We start from the raw sequence: 22,827 nt of genomic DNA, 5'->3' as shown, positions 1-22,827 counted from the left end.
CTTGTTGTGATGTACGAAACGTGATTTAAAAATGTATTCACAAAAGTGGACGCAAGTCCTGCAAAATCTCAGTGTTCTCTCCCACTCATGCATCCAGCCCTCCTGGACACAGTGATCTCTGTCCTCCTTCACCCAGCCATCTTGGCCAGACTGGCCGCTGCTTGGTGCCTGCGCTGCGTTGCCATGGCTATGCCGTCTCACTGTTCTCTCCTCCTCGACCGTTGCATCGAACGTCTAGTGGCACTGAAGTCCTCGCCCGACGCTGTAGCTGGGTATGGAGCTGCTATCGCTGCCCTGATGGCAGCAGTGCAGCACTGCCCACTTGGAATTCCACACACCAAGGACAAGGTGTGTACACTGGCACCACATTATTACACAGAACATTTTGCCATACACATCTTCAGTATTGCATCACCACATCTTTTAGAGTGATTTGAAGCTTTTGTCAATTTTATTTTTAAAGCGTTTCATGGCTCCTGCTTTTATTGCTGAAATCCTGTTTATGAGTTTGTTTGACAGCTCCACTTTGTTATTATTTATGTTGAGTATCTATGTGTGTAGATGGTGTTGGATCTGGCAGAAGACCTCCTCCGTTCAGCCTCTCAGAACAGTCAGATTTCTCTCCAGAGGACTCAGGCTGGCTGGCTGCTCATCTCCTCTTTAATCACCCTGGGTAAAACTGCTGAACTACACTCTAAATCTTCTTGCACCATACCAGAAGAAACTGTGAAGATCTGCAAACATCTTCATTACCTTTGTGTTTGAGATGGAGTAGAAGCATGCCTTACAGATTGCAGCTTCTTTAGGGGCTATTAGTATTTGAAAGGTTTTGCTTTCCCCGAAAGAAATTCATGGTATACAGGTCCCCATGACTGACATCATTTCATCTAGTACCACAATAAAATCTCCTCTTCTCTAATATAACAATATAATATTAAAATTTGAACTAACATTTTATTTGATTAAATGCCTTGTCACACCAGAGAGCTTATTCAGTAATATGTTTGTACCATCAGCTGTTGACTGTTAAATTTTTATAGTTTGTAGTTTGCTGTTGATGCACCAGCAGAGTAGGCAGGGAAGTGGATGGTGAGACAAACATGTCTAATAATTACTTCCACTTCCTGCTTTTTCTCTTTTCTCTCTGTTGCTCCAAATGTCCAATTTATTGTAACTGACTAGCAGAACATTCTTAAATTAAAAGAGGTAAGTGTAATGAGGTTTTTTGGGGGGTTTTTTTTGTTAATTACAAAAGTATTTCAAATGTTCGGGTGTTGAGAAACACAATAAATCCGTAAAACTCAGCCCGATCTTTTTGTTAGCACTATTATTGCTAGTTCCAAAGAATGAGATCTCAGATACAAGCAGCAGAAATGAGCTTTCTCTGAGGGGTGGGTGGGCTTTCCTTTAGCAACACAGTGAGGAATTCAGTTATTCAGAAGAGGCTCAGAGCTGCTGCTCCTCTACATTGAGGTGTTCCGGCCGGGGATATCCTACCAGGAGGAGGCCCTGTGGTAGATTGGAGAGCTTGTATCTGGAGAGATGAAAGATTTGATAGGAATTTGTTGGCCTTGGTGCATAATTATTCTAAAGTTCCAAAAAGAGAGAAGCTGTCAGTGCCTTGTGTATTAATCTGTGTTTATAGGTCCAGCTGTGGTGGAGCACCATTTGCCCCGCCTGATTCTACTGTGGAGATGCGTGTTTCCTGCTTCACTTCGTGAGCAGGAGATGGAGCTCCAACGTGGGGACTACTTCACGTGGCAGGTTACACTTGAAGGACGTGCTGGAGCACTCAGTGGTCGGTACACTCACTGCCAAACACAAATCTGTGTGTGTGTGTGTGTGTGTGTATTCATATCTTTGTGGGGACCAAAAATTGTAAATTTACTATACTTGTTGGGACCAACTGCCCTTTTGGGGAACAAAATGGTCTGGCCTCTTGGTCTCCATAGGTTTGAAGGCATTTTTGAGACTCAAAATGTGGTTTCAGTGACAGTGTTACATTTGGGTTATGGTTAGGTAGGGGTTAGGGTTAGGCCAGGGGTGGGCAATCTCAGTCCACGAGGGCCGGTGTCCCTGCAGGTTTTAGATCTCACCTTAGGTCAACACACCTGAATCACATGATTAGTTCGTTACCAGGCCTCTGGAGAACTTCAGGACATGTTGAGGAGCTAATTTAGCCATTTAAATCAGCTGTGTTGGTTTGAGGACACATCTAAAACCTGCAGGGACACCGGCCCTCGTGGACTGAGATTGCCCACCCCTGGGTTAGGCATTCATTTTTCATTGTTAGTGTTAAGATAAGGGGCTAGGGAAAGCATTATGTCAATTAGATATCCCCATAAGATATGAATATCTGACGTGTGTGTAATTAAGAAAGAAAGTTAAAATTTCTCTCAACTGTGTGTCTGAACAGCGATGAAGAGCCTGCTGCAGCACTGTAGAGACCTTGTGACTGATGACGTCATCAGCCGTCTACTCACACCATTAGCCTGCGCTGTGGCTCTGCTTACCAAGTTAGTGCCTTGTTGGTTTTAATTGTATAGAATTGTTTAAATGCATGTTAAAAAATTTAATGTTAAAAAATAAATTTAATGTCATTTTCAGTTGTATAGTATTAGTTTCCATTTATTTATGTGTCTCCAGGTTGCCTGCTCTCTTCAGGTCTTATGGCACTTCAGTTAAGAGCTGGTCCATCGTCTACAGGCTGAGAGTATACGAGCTGCTTGCTCTGCTGCCGCCACAAACTTACCAGGGTAATGCTTCACCTCTGATACTGTTTTGCACTTATTTTCTTTCTTCTCTTCATTTCCTTTGACTTAGATCTTTTTGCCTGTTGTCCTCTTTTTGTATCTTGCTGTCTTCTTTCCTTTGATTAAAGTCTCTTGTTTCTGCCTTTTATTGTCACAATTTTTCTTCTTTTTTGCATGAATAACCGCTATGTTTCCTTCATTGTTTTCTTCCATTTTCCAGACATAGCTACAAAATATATATTTATAATTTCAGTTGTTCATATTATATGTGGATGTTTGAAAACTAATTGTGGCAGGGTGTGGCTTGGGCGCAGCTGCAGGCTGCAGCCTAGGATTGGAAAAGCAGCAACCGGCAAATAAAGTGTGTAAACCAGTGAAATATGTGGTTGGGGTCCGTCATTCCCGTTACATTGGTGCCAAAAATCAGGAGGTGGCATGGACGCCGCCATTGAAGACGCGGTTGGCCCCCTGATCCCACTGATCCCTGCCGCTGGTCCATGGGCCAGGGACGCACATGTTTGGGGGTGGGTAGGATAAGCTGGATGGCTCCCCAGCCTAGATCGGGCGATGGGGGTATGTGGCAGGCTGTGACCTCCCCTGTTCAACAGAGTGTGCCGGGATCTGGGGGTCGATGTTGTTGTGTATGTGTGGCTGGCAGCTGAAAAGCTGCAGTCTGAGATTGGAAAAGCAGCAACTGGGGAATAAAGTGTGTCAAAAGTGTGAACTATGTGGTCAGGTCCTTACTGCCACACTAATTTTATCAGACCTTTTGATTTACTTTCTCTTTCATAATATTAGGTTCAGATAAAAAGTTAACAGACAGACAGTTCATAATCCAATAAGTGATTTATGTTGTTCTAGACATCCTATAGCTCAACCATTACACACAAATTTCAGTTTTTAATAACACAACTCCCAGCTGAATACATCCAGCTCTCCACCTGAGTCACCGTCTTCAGGACCAGTCGTGAGCAATTCCTAAGAATTCACCTGTATATCAAAAACATATCGATTCTTCTTTCATGGTGACTTTTTTACCCTAAACTCTGAGAAACACAAGCGTAAAAAGTGTGCTTACTTATTTATTTTTGTTAGTACATTATTTGTTCTTTTGATATGCTTGTCTTTGACATTATTTGCTCTGCTCTCACAACCTCATGTTGGAAAACAGTCCCTACTTTGTAAAATGTTAATTTAAAAAAAGGATGCAATAGAAAATAGAAAACATTTCAAATGTTTAAACTGAGAAATCTACAAATCCTGAATAATTTCATTGGAATGTTCCTCAATGCGAAATTGCAAAAACTTTGGTCACATATCTGCATAACCTTCTGTAGGCAGTGATGGGTAGCAAAAGATTACAGAATAATAAAGCTCATAATATTTAAAGATTCAGAGAATCTGAAGAAATGCCTGCCTGTAGTACAGATGTTTGACCAGTTACAAACATCTGGAATGTTTTGAAATAAATAATATAATAAAGAAGACTCTGTACTATTGATCAGCTAGAATCCTGTATCAGTCAGGAATGGGGCAACATTCTTCTCCCAAAAGTCTAGCAGCTGGTCTCATCCGCTTCCAGATTTTTATGCCCCAGTGGTAAAATAAGACAGGATGCTACACAGTGACACTGTTCCAACTTTTTTTGATACATGTTGCTGTTAACAAATTCAAAGTTAAATTACTTTGTTTTTTTTTCTTTTCTCAGTTAAAACATTTGTTTTCTATATTCTGTTGTGAATAAAATATTGCAAATCATTGCATTCTGTTTTTATTTATGTCCCAACTTTTTGGGGAACAGGGTTGTTAGAATTCAAATGAGTTGGCTGGTAGTGTCTTAAAAAAAAAAAACAGCATATTGTTATATTACCGACAGAACTTTCCACTCACATCTGCTCATTTTTGCCATTGCAGCATCATTCTAAATTGCCCCACTGATTGTATCTGGCGAAAGGTGAAGGAATATCTTCAGGAATATTGTTTTGTAGTGTTCTGGAATTGTAAATGGAGGTTTCCTTCAAAGGTGCAATTTTTACTTTGAAGCTGAACCTTTGTTGTTTTCTCATTTTTGCCAAACTTTTACTTTCACTAATCAGAGCTCAGAGTACCTGGACAGTGTTTATTGTCACTTCACATATCTACAGAACTTCAATATCTAACAATTCCTGTAGACACTAATGGGTAGCAAAAGATTGCAGCAGTAGTTGATGTGAGTTGGTTTTCTCTTCCAACTACAGAGAGTTTTGGGCTGGTGATGAATCAGCTGGTGTCTGATCTGTCAGGTCAGGACAACCTGAATCAGACATGTTCAGAGCTTTCTCTGCTGCTGCCCCTCTGTCATCGTGATGACCTACCACTGGCAGGCCCCGCCCTCCATGACACAGACCACAGATACATCGAAGAACAGGTGAGCTTCAGCCCAGCTCTTAACAGTGATGGCTCAAAGGGGGAGTAACTTGACAAGCCTGAAGGATTAGAATCAGAAAGAGTGCTTTATTTTTATGTTGCAGCTCCACAGTAGCAGTGTGGGAGGAGGATCATTGGACAATGACCCCTTCAGTCTGTGTGAGAGGGGCTACGAAGCTCCTGCTCCTCTTCCATCCCCTGTCGCTCTGGCTACTGCTTCCATCCATCTCTTTGGAGCAGTCTTCCCCCACATAATCTCTGCTCAGAGGTAAGCGACCTCTGACAGCGTAACCAGCACAGACAGACACGAGAAGGAAATTATTTATTTAGCTGTTCATTTGCGTACTTCATGTTGTTGTAATTGCAAACCACAGCAAAATGTTTTGAGCTGCTTCAATAAAGGCAGCACTTCTGCACATTTTACAATTCTTATTTTCTTTCTTTATATTTGAAGAAAGTCTTGGCATTATAAGCACCACTACATCAGTGAGAAACACTTATACAGTTATATCTAAACCTTGCCCCAGGGGGTGAGAGCTATAATAGTTTAACCCTCACAGCTTTCTCTTTGAAACATTACAGCAAGTTTGTATTCTTTAGAAGGACACGGTTCTAATCCTGATTCAGGTTTTTGTTCTCAGTTAGGGCTACAGTTTGGTGCAGCTCTGCCAGATGGATAAGCTTTCTAAGACATGCTTAGAAACCTGTGGAATAATGAGTCCTGTGTGTCAGGGTGAAGATACTGGAGCAGTTTGTGGAAACGGTGAGCCAGCTAAAGGGTCAACGCCAGCAGACTATCCAGACTCACCTTTGTGCTGCCCTCTGCAGTCTGCTCAAGGTACTGCATCTGCTTAACCCCTGTGTCTTCCAGAAAACCAGTATTAATGAAAACCCTGATGTTTAATTGAACAGTTGCCATTATTCTGTTTTTAATCTTTTGTGCTCAGTGCTCATCCTCACACTTCATGTGCAATCTTGCGAATGTGGTAACTCAAGAAGGAAGTCACCTTGGATTTTTAAATTGATCAATTTAAATTAATACCATAGGTACATTTACTAAAAAATCTCAGACAATTTGAAGTATCAGTGAATTCGCCCTAAGGGTAAGTATGTTTTTTTTAAGAATCCTGTGAATGCGATAGCTTGAGAACAAGATGTTTGTTTGTCAAATGCACCACAAGAGACAATAGATCACTGGTCCTATTTTATACTACTGTCAGAGATGCCTACACCTCCACTGCCCTCCCTCCACTGGGCAGGTCAGAGCACAACCTTGTCCTGCTCACAGCAGCATATAGGCCAGTGGTTAAGCGGAAGTCAGTGACTTTAAAAACATCAGCACCCCCAGCTGCCCACATGCGGCCACCTCACTGATCTATGCTCCTGTGACAGCTCCACACTCACCTCTACCCGCCGCCAGCCCCTGCACTCCACTCCAGCCAAGCCCATTACCAGCATCCCCCCGGGGGCCATCTCACACCCCATCAGCCAGGCCAACTTGCATATCACATCTACCCAGGCGAGAAGAGAGCTGGAGAAGCTCCGGCTACGTCCACACTAGCCCGGATAGATTTGAAAACGGCGTTTTCGTCTGAAAATGCCCCGAGTCCACACTATCGTTTTCAGTCGTTTTCACAGATTTGTGTGTCCACATTGAAACGGCCGAAAACACTTACCTTTCAGTACTGCGCATGTGTGAAACGCAAGATGATTCAACCTGCCTCATTTCTGTCTGCTGTTTATTTACTTTCCTGCTCTTTGAAACGTCACAGCAAAATGTCGAGGAAAAGCACAGAGTTTTTTAAATGGACTAACAATGAGATGGAGTTGTTGCTGCATGTACAAACTGATATTAATCTTTAATAGGGCTGTCAAAATTGAGAGCAAACAAAACAACTGCTGTATAATGCCCTCCACTATCTTAGTTTAATTGGTCACTTGACTGCATCACATGACTAAAATGTGTCGTTGTTTTCAAAAAGTCTGTTTTCGCTGCCCACACTGCGACACGAAAGCACAGTTTTCAAATGTATGCGTTATGAAGAGCGTTTTCAAATGCTGCGTTTTCCTTGAGAGAAAACGCCGTCTCAGTGTGGACAGGAGGCCAAAACAGAGAAAAAACAATGCGTTTTCAAACGAAAATACATTACTGTGGGCGTAGCCTCAGACAAGGGACTCGGCGACATTAGTCCCAGAGTGCTGAAGGCCTGTGCTAGCCAGCTGTGTGGAGTACTCCATCATTTATACAACCTGAGCCTGCACCTCCAGAGAGTCCCAGTGCTATGAAAAACATCATGCCTGGTCCCAGTGCCTAAGAAGAATCATCCAGCGGCACTGAATGACTACAGGCCTGTGACTTCTCATATTATGAAGGTTATGGAGAGCCTTATCCTGGAACACCTGAGACCCCTGGTGGGCAAGTCACAAGACCCTCTGCAGTTTGCATACCAGCCCCACTTGGGAGTGGACGATGCAGTGATACATCTACTGAAGAGAGCAGAAGGTAGAGCAGGTCAGCTGCTGATCAGAAGGTTGGTGGTTCGATCCCTGGCTCCCCCAGTTTGCATGCCAAATATCCTTGGGCAAGATACTAACCCTGACTTGCCCTCCGATGCATCCATCGGAGTATGAATGTGTATGAATGATAGTTAGAAAGCACTCAACGTATAGATAATAGTGCTTGTGTGAATGGGTGTGTGTGGGGTGAATGCGGCGTGTTGTATAGAGCGCTTTGAGTACTCCAGGGGAGTAGAAAAGCGCTATATAACCAGAACCAGTCCATTTAACATGATCTAGCCCAGGCTGCTCAGAGAGAAGTTGGAGGACATGCAGGTGGAGGCTCCACTGTTCCAGTGGATCAGCGACTGCCTGACGGTCAGACCACAGTTTGTGAGACTGCAGAGCTGTGTGTCAGAGAGTCTGAACAGCAACATAGGAACACCCCAGGTAACTGTTCTGTCCCCTTTCCTCGTCACCATCTATACGGCCGACTTCAAGTACATCACAGAAATTCTCTGACGACACAGCCATTATTGGAAGTGTGGAGATGGGATGGGAAGAGGAGTACAGAGGACTGATTGATTGCTTCATGAGGTGGCGGTGTGACGTCAATCACCTGCAGCTGAATGTGGCCAAAACAAACAAACTCGTGGTGTACTTTGGCAGGAACAGATCCTGACCCTCCCCTGTCTGCATTGGTGGGACTGATGTCAAAATAGTCACATCCTACAAGTATCTGGGAGTTCAACTGGATCACAAGCTGGAGTGGTCTGCCAACATGGACGCTGCCTACAAAAAGCCGACTTTTCTTTCTACGAAGGCTCAGATCCTTCAATGTATGAAGCAGGCTGCTCTATATGTTTTATAACTCTGTTGTTGCAAGCACCATCTTCTTTGCTGTGGCGTGCTTTTATGGTCACTGAAACTCAAGACAGTATTATTCTACTTAAGAAGGCTCCCTGTGTTTTCCTGCTGGAAGCTGGTCATATGTTAATGTATAGTGTAGTCCATTTTGAAGCTACCACTGGCTAGTGTTACTCACTCTTGATGCTGGAAGGGGTAGACAGGGGTTGAGGCAAAGCTCTTAGGGCCGAGCACAGTGGTGACAGCATCTCTGTGGGCCCTCTGCTCAGCACTGTAGAAAATTAAAGAGACTGTAGAGTGACATTTAGAAAGACATGACTGACTTACAAACTGTTAGAAGTCTAATTTTTAGCTCATCCAGCTTAGGGACTACTGAGCTTATGTGATGGCAAGGTGTCAGTCCACAAATCAAAAGAATAGCTACTCCTAGATTTTAGTGAAACTAGATGATATTTTTTTGGATATGACTGTCCTAAACCCTCCTTGACCTCTCGCTTTTTATTCTCATTAGTTTGTGTCTTACAGCTAATCAAACATCTTTTTTTTCTGCATTTCACACATTGCAACAACCTGTGAATCATGGTGGATTGCGAGCGCATGTTCTGCTTCGTTACATTTCCATACATCTTCAGTAAAAAGTGTACAGTACATAAAAAAATGTGCTATACACTTTTGACATCACCAAGATGTCCATTAAAAAAAAAAGTAATTGTGCATCACAAACATTTTTTTTAAGCATAACTTTGCTCCAATCTATAAAAAACATAAACCTTTCACAATTTATGACTTTATCATGAAATAACCATAACTAAACTCTCCTTAGCATCAAGGTAGCAATCGAGGCTCTCTGGGGCCCGAAGAGATCCGTCCCCCAGCATTGTCCCTCCTGTCGGGGGCACTGGAAAGCACCAGTCCTCTGCTACGCTGCCTGGCTGCTGAAGGTCTAGCCCGACTGGTTCAGGTGGTTGGAGATCCAGGGTTCACTGTCTCCATCTCCCTGCTCTGCTTTGATAGGTGGGCAGATGTTAAATCACAGCTTTGTGTACCACTTCTTATGCTTGTCTTCATCCCACTGATGAAAATAGTTATAGTAGTCTTTCCAAAATTCAAGTTTTTTAGTTCGTTGGTTAGTTTAGGAGTTCTTGCCACAGAATGGAGGGGAAAGGCAAAAATGTCCTGGAAACTGATCTGGATCTGTGCCCTCTTTAAAAGAGCAACAGCATAAACAAAGTAGGTCATGGTACAAAAATATACTGAAACACACAGGAGTTGCATAATAAGCCAGAAATAGTTCAAAACAAATTTCACATAGCTGTGGCTATGAGTCTGGACCCAAAGATATCACACTGTGTTCAAGACAGGAAATGATGACAGTTGATGTCTGTTGTTTAAAAAAAGAAAACTGCAGCGGTGGGATTTTAGAGTGTCCTAATTTCACGTTTTTGTTCCTGGACTTCACTAATCTTATTGCATGTTTTTCAGTCTTCAGTAGTAAATGTTTATCTATGTGCAACCCCTCAGTTAATCTCCTGTATGACCCTGTTTAATGTGACCATCGACCATAGATGCAGTAAATATGTTTTTGTTTGTTTGTTTGTTTGTTTGTTTGTTTGTTTGTTTGTTTTTAAATCATGCAAGAGCAAAATAGGCCACTAAATGATCACTAACGTGTACCTTACCAAAACTTGTAGTTTTTCTTTCATACTCTAGCATTGGATATTGGCTGTGTAAAATGAACTAAAAACTGTCCCTGGTGACTAGAACAAATAAAGTTGGACGTTTTTCATGAATATAATGTTGGTTAATATCACAGCTGACTTTGTTGATCGTGTCTGCAGGCTGAAGACTGCTCGAGATGCGGCATCACGCAGTAGCTATGCCCTGGCTCTGGGGGCGCTATACCGCTACACCGGAGGAATCAGCTCACCTCAACACCTGTCCAACTGTCTGGGAGTCCTGTTCACCTTGAGCCAGGACAGCACCTCACCCGAGGTCCAGGTACACGCTTACCCTTACACACTAAATCTATCTGTCTGTATACCAGAACGAGAAAATTGAGAAAAAAATTTTTGAGAAATTATTTCATTATGCTTCTGTTTTGCACCAAACCACATTACAGGAACCTTCAAGCTAAAGTGCACTATTTCTTTACTGCTTACACTTCTGCAACACTTAAAACCCCAATTCTGAAAAAGTCGGGAGGCTGTGTAAATTAAAACAAAATGCAATGACTTGCAAATCTGATAAACCCATATTTTGTTTACAGTAGAAGTTAGGAAATATCAAATGTTTGAACTGAGAAATTTTACCACATTAAGAAAAATATTAGCTAATTTTGAATTTGATAGACATTAAAAAGAGCATCTTAAAGAGGCAGTCATATTACAGACTTGCTGCCAATCGATGTAATTGGTTCCACTGCAAAATGTTTCTCTAGCTGTATCCTTTTACTATCACTTACTCATTCTATTTTTTTTGCGTATGTGTTGCTGCCATCAAATTTAAAATGAGCAAATATTTATTATAAAATAGTAAAATGTCTCATTTTAAACATTTGATATGTTCTTTATGTTCCTGTAAAGAAAATATGGGTTTATGAGATTGGCAAGTCATTGCTTTGTTTTAAGTGACTTGGAATTAGAGGTACACTTTAAATGCAGTATCTAGTATAATATGCAACTTGCTAAGGGACAAGTGGGGGAATATCTGTATGTTTGACTCTATATGTACAAATATAAAAAATATAAGAACCAAGTTTACATCAGACAACAACAAGCTAAGCTAAAGCTCTAGGTGTGAGCACAAAAGCACAAAAGCCCCACCTAACTGTTCCTTAAATCAGAAGGGTTGGCTAATAGGCAACGTGATGTGCATTCCTTCTGCTCTGCAAAGGGTGCTTCATTTGATTTGTTCAAGTCTCAAGGTATAAAGGATTTAAGCTGAGAAAGTTAAGACTGGACCAGGTTTCTATTTTTTGGAGGGGGGTTTTCCCTTCTTGCTGGTCATACCTTGTGTGTATCTCTGTGTCCAGACCTGGTCTCTCCACAGTCTTTCTCTGGTGGTCGACCTGTCAGGTAGTCTTTATAGAACCCATGCAGAACCATCGTTCACTCTCGTGCTCCGGCTGCTGCTCTCCACTCCACCCACCCATCCTGAGGTGCACTACAGCCTAGGACGCTGCCTGCATTGCCTGATCACCTGTTTGGGCCCAGACCTGCAGGGTATGGAACCCCTTTGTCACACCCAAGGACAGTTTCAAAATTATGTTGTTTTAGGAATGTGTAAGTGATTTGTCTTTTTGACTCCAGGTAATGGCACAGCAGTGTCTGATCTGCGCTCCAGCTGTCTGGTTGCATGTGGAGTGATGCAGGACAGTCCAGACTGTCTGGTTCAGGCCAGGGCCATTTCCTGTCTGCAACAGCTGCACATGTTCTCACCTCCACACGTCAACCTGACCAGCCTTGTACCTGCACTCTGTGTAAGTACACCTGAGGAGGCATGGCTTTCTATAGGTTTTTCTTTTTCTATAAGCTGTCTAGAACCGTGTTTCCCACTTCACCCGTTGCCTACTGGTGGTGGTCAGAGGGCCCGGTGGCGCCAGTGTCCGGCAGCCTCGCCTCTGTCAGTGCGCCCCAGGGTGGCTGTGGCTACAATGTAGCTTGCCATCACCAGTGTGTGAATGTGTGTGTGAATGGGTGGATGACTGGATATGTAAAGCGCTTTGGGGTCCTTAGGGACTGTTAAGGCGCTATATAAATACAGGCCATTTACCCTTTTGGAGCCACAGCACATATTTCACATTAGAAAAATCACACGGCACACCACCAAACAAAAATGTCGCAAAAAGCATATTGATCATTTTTCCCTGCGCACCAGGCATAGCAGAATTGGTTTCAGTTTGTCCCCAGGATACCTTTTTTGCTTTCTTCTGACCGCTACTCATGCTAGGGCCTTCATCTGGGTCAGGATTTTCTCCATGACCCAGGTCAGATTGGTCAGATTCTTTTCAAATATTTATCTATTTGGCTATTACGTGCCACATTATCTCACTCACAGCACGACTATAATTAAATTTATTCTTCGTCTTCTTCTGTTTTACTGGCAGTTGGCATTCTATTTAATTATAGCAAGTAGTTGCACCTCTGAATGGCTTAAGGAAAACAAAAAGACAATTTTGGATTGGCCTACTCAAAATCCTGACCTGAATCCAATTGAGATGCTGTGGCATGATTTTAAAAAGGGGGTTTATGCTCGAAAACCCTCCAATGTGGCTGAATTACAGCAGTTCTACAAAGATGAGTGGCTCTAAATCCCTCCACAGCTGTAGAAGACTCATTGCCAGTTATCGCAAAGGCTTGTTTGCAGTTTTTGCTGGCTCCAGGGTGGCCCAGGCAGTTATTGGGTTTAGAGGGCAATCAGTTTTTCACTCAGGAACATTAAGGTTAGGATTTTTTTTCCACTTAATAATTACACCACTTTATTTCTCATTATCATTTCCTTCTCTTCATCTGCCTCATCCACCACTACTCTCTCCTGCATCATCTCCATCTCCTCCTCTTCCTTCTCACCTAAAGCCTCATGTCCTGAAATTTAATCAAGACTCTAACATAAGAAAATGTGCATAAACATACTTATTTATTACTAATATATTGTCACAGTTAGTTACTTTCAACAGATAAAACATGCCCTCCCATCACCAGATAGCTGACAATGTACTGGGTGTAAAAGCAGCAGCTATTTATAAGCTAACTAGCTAACATTAGGCTCAACTGTTGTAAAAATGACACTTTCCCTCTGATAAACAGTTTGATTACATAATTACACCATCAGTCTCACTGTCATGGGGCAGAAGTGAGGTTAACTGAGTCATCGCCACAAATCGGATTGCTTTCACAAATGTAGCTTTACACCCTCCTCCAGAGTAAATAGATGTGAAAACCCGGCATATTGACAGCTGAGGTGAACAGTGGACTGACAGGCTGATGAATGCCAGCCCATTTGAGGTGACTCGGGGTAAAAAGAAAAAATAATTGCAAAATATTTGACAAATATTCAGATTTTTTTTCCTGATTTGTCGCTAGATGTTTATTAATAAAATACAAACCGGATTCCAACAAAGTTGGGACACTAAACAAATTGTGAATAAAAACTGAATGCAATGATGTGGAGATGGCAAATGTCAACATTTTATTCAGAATAGAACATAAATCACGGAACAAAAGTTGAAACTGAGAAAATTTATCATCTGAAGGGAAAAATATGGTGATTCAAAATGTCATGGAAAATGGCCTTGTCCCCACAAAGTTGGGACAAGGCCATTTTCACCACTGTGTGGCATCTCCCCTTCTTCTTACAACACTCAACAGACGTCTGGGGAGCAAGGAGACCAGTTTCTCAAGTTTAGCAATAGGAATGCTCTCCCATTCGTGTCTAATACAGGCCTCTAACTGTTCAATCATCTTGGGCCTTCTTTGTCGCACCTTCCTCTTTATGATGCGCCAAATGTTCTCTATAGGTGAAAGATCTGGACTGCAGACTGGCCATTTCAGTACCCGGATCCTTCTCCTACGCAGCCTTGATGTTGTGATTGATGCAGAATGTGGTCTGGCATTATCTTGTTGAAAAATGCAGGGTCTTCCCTGAAAGAGATGACGTCTGGATGGGAGCATATGTTGTTCTAGAACCTGAATATATTTTTCTGCATTGATGGTGCCTTTCCAGACATGCAAGCTGCCCATGCCACACGCACTCATGCAACCCCATACCATCAGAGACGCAGGCTTCTGAACTGAGCGTTGATAACAACTTGGGTTGTCCTTGTCCTCTTTGGTCCGGATGACATGGCGTCCCACATTTCCAAAAGAACTTGAATCGTGACTCATCTGACCACAGAACAGTCTTCCATTTTGCCACACTCCATTTTACATGATCCCTGGCCCAGTGAAAACGCCTGAGCTTGTGGATCTTGCTTAGAAATGGCTTCTTCTTTGCACTGTAGAGTTTCAGCTGGCAACGGCGGATGGCACGGTGGATTGTGTTCACTGACAATGGTTTCTGGAAGTATTCCTGAGCCCATTCTGTGATTTCCTTTACAGTAGCATTCCTGTTTGTGGTGCAATGTCGTTTAAGGGCCCGGAGATCACGGGCGTCCAGTATGGGTTTACGCCCTTGACCCTTACGCACAGAGATTGTTCCAGATTCTCTGAATCTTCGGATGATGTTATGCACAGTTGATGATGATAACTGCAAAGTCTTTGCAATTTTTCGCTGGGTAACACCTTTCTGATATTGCTCCGCTATCTTTCTGCGCAACATTGTGGGAATTGGTGATCCTCTACCCATCTTGGCTTCTGAGAGACACTGCCACTCTGAGAAGCTCTTTTTATACCCAATCATGTTGCCAATTAACCTAATTAGTGTTAATTGGTCTTCCAGCTCTTCGTTATGCTCAAATTTAATTTTTCCAGCCTCTTATTGCTACTTGTCCCAACTTTTTGGGGATTTGTTGACACCGTGAAATTTTGAATCAACATATTTTTCCTTTAAAATGATAGATTTTCTCGGATTAAACTTTTGATCTGTCACCTACGTTCTATTCTGAATAAAATGTTGACATTTGCCATCTCCACATCATTGCATTCAGTTTTTATTCACAATTTGTTTAGTGTCCCAACTTTTTTGGAATCCGGTTTGTATGTTAAAATACGGTGTTTCAGAGAGAGGGTTGATGGGTTCAGTTTTGATAAAATGTTGTTAAACATCATCATGCTTCCTGTTTGACAGACATAACTTGTCCAAAGTCGACTGGATCCGTATTTCATCTCTGCATCCTGCATTTCCTGCCATGTTTCTCTGCTGTGTCGAAATTAGAGTTTGTCGAGATTTATAGTGTGTGATGTTTTTGATCGTTCTGTCTTACAGGAGATCTTGTTGGATTATTCTGTATTGGTAGGTTCTTTTTTTTTTTTTTTCTAAAAGTCCGCAGCTGCTGTCTCTCACTTTTAGCTTTGTAAACTCTTTTTTTCTTTTTTTTCATTGTGACTTTTCTGTTGCTGTGATGTTGGACTGGCCGATATAAATACTCTTCACACAAAGTTCCTTTCACAATAACCTGAGAACTTAGACAGGAAAGATTTTAGATTATTTTTATATTATTTCTTTATTTAAGACCAAAATGATTGCTTTTGTGTCTTTGTTTAATCAGGATCCTGATTAGCAGCTGCAGACTTGGCTGTTGTTTCTTAGCTGACATTCTTGCAAGCAGGAAGAACCACAAAATTGATTTTCCACAAACATCACCATCTGCTTAACTGTTAGTGCAAATATCTACACGTCAGCTAGGTACTGGAACATGTCTTAGGAAGGCGTAGTGAGATTTTCAGACACACCTCCGCCTGTTAACGTAGTTGTATAGTGCCTATTTGTACTACTTTTACAGTTGCATTTTTCAGGTTATGCTAGCTCAGAAATTTGTTATGAATAACAGTTTTAAATGTGATCTCAAAAAAGATGTCCGTATAGCTGAGAACCACTGTGAATTTGTTCTGTCACTGACACTCTGTTTTAACACAGCTCCCCATCACTTATGAACACATCTTTCTGTTGGAATGAATCCTGTCAGCTCAGTTTTCTGTTTTGCAGAATTTTAACGTTTTTCCCTCTTTTACAGTTTTTTTCTTATTCTTTGAGTGTTTATTCTTAATTTACTATTTACTCTGATTTTGTTTGCTTTTCAGCTAACACATTAACAGCCTCAAGTGCAGTTCTGACCAAAAAGATCCTCTGCTGTTTTTATCCCCCACAGTGTTTCCTCTGGAGAAATGTTGCTACTATTAGTTTGTAGATTGTTGTATAAAAAACAAAAACAAAGTTTGACTAAAAGCACAATATTCTATAATTGTCGAATATTTAATGTGAATATTACAACTTTCCTTAGACCCAAGAATATACCAGTTTTGTTTTTTTGTGCTGTTAGCCAGACTTTAAAAAAAAGTATTCCACTCAAAGGAAGTGTAAACATTATTATTTGAGAGAATACTGTTCCATATTGATGGGCTGTTTTTAAGGTCCGCAGATTTTGTGGAAACAACTCCTGGATGAAACACTGTCTTTAGCAGCATGCTTTCCCCTGATGAAAAAGTACAGTGGCAGGTAGAGTTGTTATGTGTTTGAACTGTGTGTTTGTGTTTCAGGCAAACCTGTGCAGCTCGTTCCTATCTTTGCGCCGGGCTGTGGTGGCGTGTTTGCGCCAGCTTGTCCAGCGAGAAGTGCTGGAGGTCTCTGAGCATGCTGTCACTCTGGTCAAAGAGCTCCCAAGACGAGACAACACGCAACTTGGTGAGAAGAAACAGACAATTTATGGAAACTATGATGATTATCAGCCTTCTTTTTTTAACAGGACTGCACTTTTCAGTTTGTCAGTGTTACCAGTCCATTTCTTTTAGTTTGGATTGATAATAAATGATCACCAACTTTATTCTCTGGCCCTTCAGCTCACTGTTGTTGTCTGACTCCTGTTGATCTCACATTTTTATTGATGTGTGTTTCATTGCTTGTGAAGCTCTCTAATGTAATTTCGTATCTTTATATAAATGTGTGTGTGTGTTCAGTTCAGTTCAAATAGCTTTATCTCCAAGAGGCAATTCAGAGAGCATGAAGAGAAATATATATATATATATATATATATATATATATATATATGTATGTATGTATACACACACACACTTTGTACAGAACTTTGTGCAGTGAAATCTGTTTGATTTTGTTTTATCATTAAATTTTACTTACACACAGTTACTTGCTTGTGTTTCTAGCATATGAGCAGTTTATTGCGGCGCACCTCTCTGCTACATCTTTGCTCACTTAATCCTTTCGGTCTGTCTGAGCAGATGTCACTATAAAAGAGGTCGGTCTCGAAGGTGCTCTGTTCATTCTGCTTGACCGGGAGTCAGACTTCAGTCTGAGGAAGGACATTCAAGAGACTCTGGTTCATATGATGGCAGCCAGTGCCACCAGCAACAAACTGGCCCACTGGCTGAAGCTCTGCAAAGATGTCCTGTCTGCAACTACAGGTGGGCTCAGGAAGTTGGCAGACTGTAGTTGTTTCTTTGAGCACCCAAAAGCTCAAGTTTACATTTCTGTTTTCAGACTAAAAGTTAAAGAGCTGAAAATATAATGAATAAGATTTTTTTTTTTTTTAAAGGACTTAATTTTATTTTATGGAATCTGGGCTCTGTCAGAAAAAAGAAGGGACGGGTCAGCTGAAAAAGAAATATTTCATTGATGCTTGCTTTGAATGTGTAGAATGAAGAAAGCTGGCAAAGCTGTCAGTTTGTTTGAAAACTACTGAGGTAGATAATACCTGGTGATTATGAGTTAATGGGTCACTGTTAGCGTCTGTGACGTTAAAATTCTGTGTTAAGATGGTCGTGCCCCATTGGAGTCGAAACAGGAGGATGAAGACGCAGACCCTGGCAAAGATGATGACTCCTCTGCCTTCAGAGCCCGGTCTGAGTCTGGTGGCCCATTCACAGCACTGCGCTCAGCCACACGTTGTTTCGCCATGGAGTGTGTGTGTCGCATCATAGCACAGTGCGAGACCACCGACCCCGCTCACTTTGACATGTCTCTTGCTCAGGAACGACGCCTGCACGAGTCCACTGGTAAGACCTCACGGGGATTTGCTCGGTTTATGTTTCTGGATGTCTCAGACCTCGCTGATCTCTCACCCGTTTCTCTCAGATTTCCTGGTCCTCCATCTTGGCGACCTGGTACGCATGGCGTTTATGGCAGCAACAGATCACAGTGATGAGCTGCGACTGGCAGGACTCCAAACACTCCTGGTTATCATCAGACAGTTCTCAGCCATTCCAGAACCAGAGTTTCCTGGTCATGTGATCCTGGAGCAGTACCAGGCTAACGTAAGGATCAGTCACTCATCTGAACTGTTGATTTTAGTTGCCATCACAGCATGTTACTAAAAGAAGAGGTGACACTACACAGGGGTAGACGGGCTCCGGAAAATCCTGTCTGTTATTTTCATTTTTTTTAGTGTCCACATTTTTCTATTTGAAAAGATACTACAGAATGTGTTGAGTCCTATAGTATTTTCATTTGTGTTTGCAGGTTGGAGCTGCTCTCAGACCCGCCTTCACCTCTGATGCTCCTCCTGACATTACTGCCAAAGCCTGCCAGGTGAACAGTTGTCAGTAATCATTTTCATAATCCTCACTGCTGCGCTGCTCGGGTCATTCTGTGTGCCCTGCTTGTCATAAGCTAATGAACGGAGATGTAAAGTGTTATTTTTAATTTTCCTCTCCAGGTGTGTAGTGCATGGATTGTTAGTGGTGTAGTCAGTGACCTCCGTGACCTGCGACGTGTCCACCAGCTCCTTGTCTCCTCATTGGCTAAGGTCCAGAGTGGGAGGGAAGCATCAAGCCAGCTGTACAATGAGGCTGCTGCTACCATGGAGACACTGGCTGTTCTCAAAGCCTGGGCTGAGGTGAGTATTTACCCTTTTTAGTCATTCGTTTTTGGATCTTCTCGTCATCTTTCATCATTATTGAAATGTTTTATTGAAGACAAAGTTACTTCTGTTTTTGTTTTGCTTTTTTCTGCAGCGATAGAAGACTTGAATCCAAACGTCCATTCGTGTGTCTAAAATATTCTTGATGATACAGCCTGGGATAATGTTTTGATTAGCACTTACCTTGATACTCTCCTGATAACAACTTGTTGCGTGTTAGGCAGAATGACTTGATAGTGTTCTTGATAACAGCCCTAAGCACCAAATGTCTCCAACATCTTGTTTTTGGCAAGATATTATCTAGATAATGAGTATTGTGTATCAATCGTAAATATTTCTACAGAAAATAAATAAAATTATTGCTGCAATTTTCTGTGGTTTTCTTCATTTCTGTCAGGTTTACATTGTAGCTATTCAGAGGAGCAAACAAAAAGAAAGCTCTCATAGACCAGCTGACCCATCGGTCTCCTCTCTGGCCAGTGACAGCTCAGGCTCTGAGTCAGGAGGGGCGGGCCTTCTGAAGTTGGTCCAATCAGAGCTATCAACACTGAGTCGTCTATGGCTGGCAGCACTACAGGACTATGCACTACTGACCCTCCCACAGGAATACTCATCACAACTACCTGCAACAGGTGGGAGAGGATTTCCAGCACAAATTTGTAAATCATTTTTCACTAAGAAGTATATTTCATATCTACAGGACATATTCCAGGCAAACAATGTTTTAAAAAAGTAATAACTACTCTATTGTAACATCAAAACATGATCATCTTGTTAACAATAACCCAGTTGTTTGTACGTTTGGACAAGTTTTTTTTATTTTCACCCCTAGTTTTCTTGCATGTTTTGCAAAGTATTGAGCTTTGCTGGAGGTTGTTGAAGTCATGATATCGCAAAAGCCTATTTCCTGGTGTTCGTGTTTGACACCAAGTAACTTCCTTTTACTGAGCTGATGTATTCAGTTACATATTGTGCATTTTTGTTAGGGGAACTGCTATTCATAGTCCTGATATAAACTTGTTTTGATTTCTTTTTTTCATATAGGGCCAGGTATAGATAGTTTTTCTCCCCTAATAGAGGGACCAGGACCACAGCTGTGATCAGATTGGTTCAAGAGCACTGACTGATTTTATTTTGAGAGTTGTGGTGTTTCTTTATTTTTTTCCTCCCCCTCTTTCTCATGCAGGAGGCTCCTTCTACACAGCAGAGACTGTCAGCCAAGCAAGACGTCATTACACCTCGTCCTGGGCTCCCATCCTCCATGCCACCTCCCTCTGGCTCCACAACACAGGTTAGTATTCCTTCTTCTCACTCTTAATGCCGCTGTTCTTTCATTGTAATAAGCAGATACATGTAAAAGTATCTGTTACTTTACGTGTGTGTGTGTGTGTGTGTGTGTGTGTGTGTGTGTGTGCGTGCGCAGGTTTTGTGATATCAGATGAAGCACCTGCTAACCTATCCAGACCAGCAACACCTACCTCCATGGGAAACAGAAGCTCTGTGGGCGGATCCAGTAGTCCTGAAGACATTAATACTGACAGATTGCATCTCATACTTGGTAACAAACTGGTTATAACTGCTGAGTAAAATGTGTATATGTATTAAATTGTGTCTTATTGTATTGACTTTGATCATGTTGGTCTCGCGTTCAGGGATCAGCGTGGAGTTTCTCTGTTCTCCACATTCAGAGGACCAGATGGAGAACATCACCTCCTGTCTGAGAGCTCTGCAGGTGCTGCTGGATGTTTCGTGGCCCCGAGCAAAGATTGGAAATGACCAGGTGAGGCACAGCTTTTACTAATTTTGACAGCAAACATGACTTGAAACATTAGCCTTTCCACACTAGAATCCAAAGCAAATTGTTCAGGATTGAATTTGACTGGCAACTTATGTGTGCGGTATTTATTTCCCAGTGAATAATGATGTGACGTTATGGCTCTTCTGTACAGTTAAATGCAATATAGGGTAGTGTAAATAATAGTTGTTGTTTGTTTTTTTTAGCTGGTACAACAAAAACCTAAAACCTCAATTAACGACGATGGCTGTCATCTCTCTCTGTTCTGCATGGCTTTCTGCTTCACTCTACATGCGCTCACATAAATAGGGTCTTTCAAAGCTCATTTAACTCTTCTTACCACAAAATGATCCCTACTCTTATCAGAAATGTTATCAAATGATGATGACACTGAAAACTGTGACTTTAACCCATTAATCTTGCTTCGTAGTACAACCTTAAGAACACAGAGAATCTCATGAGTAAACTGCATTGGTCGAGCGCTGACTTTCTTTGTCTGTTTAGGCTCTGAGCGTGGAGCTACTTAGCGTCCTCCACAGACTCATGCTGACCAGAGAGTCTATATCAGTTCAGCTCGCTGTGTTGGATTTATTGCAGCGAATTGTAGCTGCTGCTCATGAGCACATCAGAGAGAAACGCCACAGTGCTGAAGGTAAACACAAAATTTCCTTAGGGATTAATAAAGTATTCTGATTCTAAAAATGAAGATTATTCTGCTGCTTCTTTTTGAAACCCCACGTGGTATCTCAGTACGGGAAGCACTTTCTGCTGTGACTAACCACACCAACTCTACTACTACCACATCTATATAAGTTAGATCAGTTACTTCAAGGACACAGGGTACCCTGACTACTTAAATAAATAGTCCGTCTCGCACATTTAAATTACATGGAACTAACAGCAGCACCAGTCTCTCATTTTGATTGCTCTTTACTGGCCCAGCAGACAATGGATGGTAGAGCTAGCTTGTCTGCTCCACGGTCAGCCAAAGTCACTGTCTTTGTGCAGGGGAGATACATAACTCCGTTTTCTCTTTAAAACAAGCGATCAAGCCCTTCTTGGGATGTGGGAGAAACACACACACAGAATGTCTGGTCTTGTTCATGGGCTGTTATAAAGGGAATCAGGGGATCCCATGTCTTTGAAATGATTGGTCTGTCTTAGACAGATATGGTGGTAGTGGTCAAGCCAGAAAGTGCTTCCCATAGTGAGATACCTCACTTGTTTATGTATCATTTCTTTTGTTTTCAATAAATCCTGTTAGGATTTATTAAAGGAGGACTAAAACCAGCTTCTCAACCAAGGGAAGCAATAGAACGTTTTTTAACAACCTTCTCACATAGATGGCAAAACTTCCTTTCTGATCTTGACAAAATCAGAAAGCAAGCTTCACTTTTTATCTTTTTCTGGAACTTCCAGCTGCATTGAATGTTTTTCATCAGGTCTCAACAGTTCTAATAATTGTAATCTGTAATTTTTAGATCCATTTTGTAAATTGTCTGAACCTTTCTAGATTGTTAACAAACACAATTTAAATGCTCCTTTCATACTATTTAACTTTAATGTTTCTTAGTGGATGATGGTGCAGCAGAGAAGGAAACACTTCCAGAGTTTGGGGAGGGGCGAGACACTGGTGGTTTGGTTCCTGGTCACTCGCTGGTTTTTGGTGCCCTGGAGCTCTGCCTCTGTGTACTGGTCCGGAAAATCCCACAGCTCAGCCCCAAACTGGCTGGAACTAGTCCAACTGGTAAGGAGATGGATGAGAACAGGGAGGGCTGCTGCAGAGAGAGAGAAGAAATAAATAAATGGAGGGAAGAGTGCAAGGACTCTAAGGAACTTCATTTCAGATATTCTCTGTCACTGGTGTATGATTGGCTAGACAAGCACAAGACAAGATTTTTGTAGCTACTGTCTAAAACAAAGAAAATTAAAAAAAAAAAAATCCAAATAGCATTCCTTTATTCTTGCTGATAAAAGTGTCTGCA

The 22,827-nt window shown here is 41.8% G+C and overlaps 1 protein-coding gene across 4 annotated transcripts in view; it reads left to right on the top strand.

The window, feature by feature from the left end:
* The window catches only part of heatr5a (HEAT repeat containing 5a), a 69,281-nt gene that overhangs the window by 30,656 nt on the left and 15,798 nt on the right, over nucleotides 1-22,827 (top strand). The window contains exons 10-34 of one of the 4 annotated variants that reach the window (XM_039603073.1): nucleotides 239-348; nucleotides 562-673; nucleotides 1,646-1,798; nucleotides 2,417-2,516; nucleotides 2,647-2,756; nucleotides 4,991-5,160; nucleotides 5,264-5,427; nucleotides 5,892-5,997; nucleotides 9,346-9,536; nucleotides 10,361-10,520; nucleotides 11,554-11,743; nucleotides 11,831-12,000; nucleotides 15,444-15,470; nucleotides 16,715-16,859; nucleotides 17,411-17,593; nucleotides 17,945-18,184; nucleotides 18,264-18,442; nucleotides 18,648-18,716; nucleotides 18,844-19,023; nucleotides 19,445-19,679; nucleotides 20,234-20,338; nucleotides 20,471-20,605; nucleotides 20,700-20,827; nucleotides 21,347-21,494; nucleotides 22,416-22,589. In XM_039603073.1, coding sequence (XP_039459007.1) covers nucleotides 239-348; nucleotides 562-673; nucleotides 1,646-1,798; nucleotides 2,417-2,516; nucleotides 2,647-2,756; nucleotides 4,991-5,160; nucleotides 5,264-5,427; nucleotides 5,892-5,997; nucleotides 9,346-9,536; nucleotides 10,361-10,520; nucleotides 11,554-11,743; nucleotides 11,831-12,000; nucleotides 15,444-15,470; nucleotides 16,715-16,859; nucleotides 17,411-17,593; nucleotides 17,945-18,184; nucleotides 18,264-18,442; nucleotides 18,648-18,716; nucleotides 18,844-19,023; nucleotides 19,445-19,679; nucleotides 20,234-20,338; nucleotides 20,471-20,605; nucleotides 20,700-20,827; nucleotides 21,347-21,494; nucleotides 22,416-22,589 — 3,684 coding nt within the window. Of the gene's footprint in view, nucleotides 1-97; nucleotides 349-561; nucleotides 674-1,645; nucleotides 1,799-2,416; nucleotides 2,517-2,646; nucleotides 2,757-4,990; nucleotides 5,161-5,263; nucleotides 5,428-5,891; nucleotides 5,998-9,345; nucleotides 9,537-10,360; nucleotides 10,521-11,553; nucleotides 11,744-11,830; nucleotides 12,001-15,443; nucleotides 15,471-16,714; nucleotides 16,860-17,410; nucleotides 17,594-17,944; nucleotides 18,185-18,263; nucleotides 18,443-18,647; nucleotides 18,717-18,843; nucleotides 19,024-19,444; nucleotides 19,680-20,233; nucleotides 20,339-20,470; nucleotides 20,606-20,699; nucleotides 20,828-21,346; nucleotides 21,495-22,415; nucleotides 22,590-22,827 lie in introns of all 4 variants that reach the window. The other 3 variants (XM_039603071.1, XM_039603069.1, XM_039603070.1) reach the window with 3 other exon arrangements.

This window comes from Oreochromis aureus, linkage group 19 (genome assembly GCF_013358895.1).
Source record: "Oreochromis aureus strain Israel breed Guangdong linkage group 19, ZZ_aureus, whole genome shotgun sequence".
Lineage (NCBI taxonomy): Eukaryota > Metazoa > Chordata > Actinopteri > Cichliformes > Cichlidae > Oreochromis > Oreochromis aureus.
Note: the sequence above shows the minus strand (reverse complement) of the source record. Positions and strands in the feature narration are given on the sequence as shown.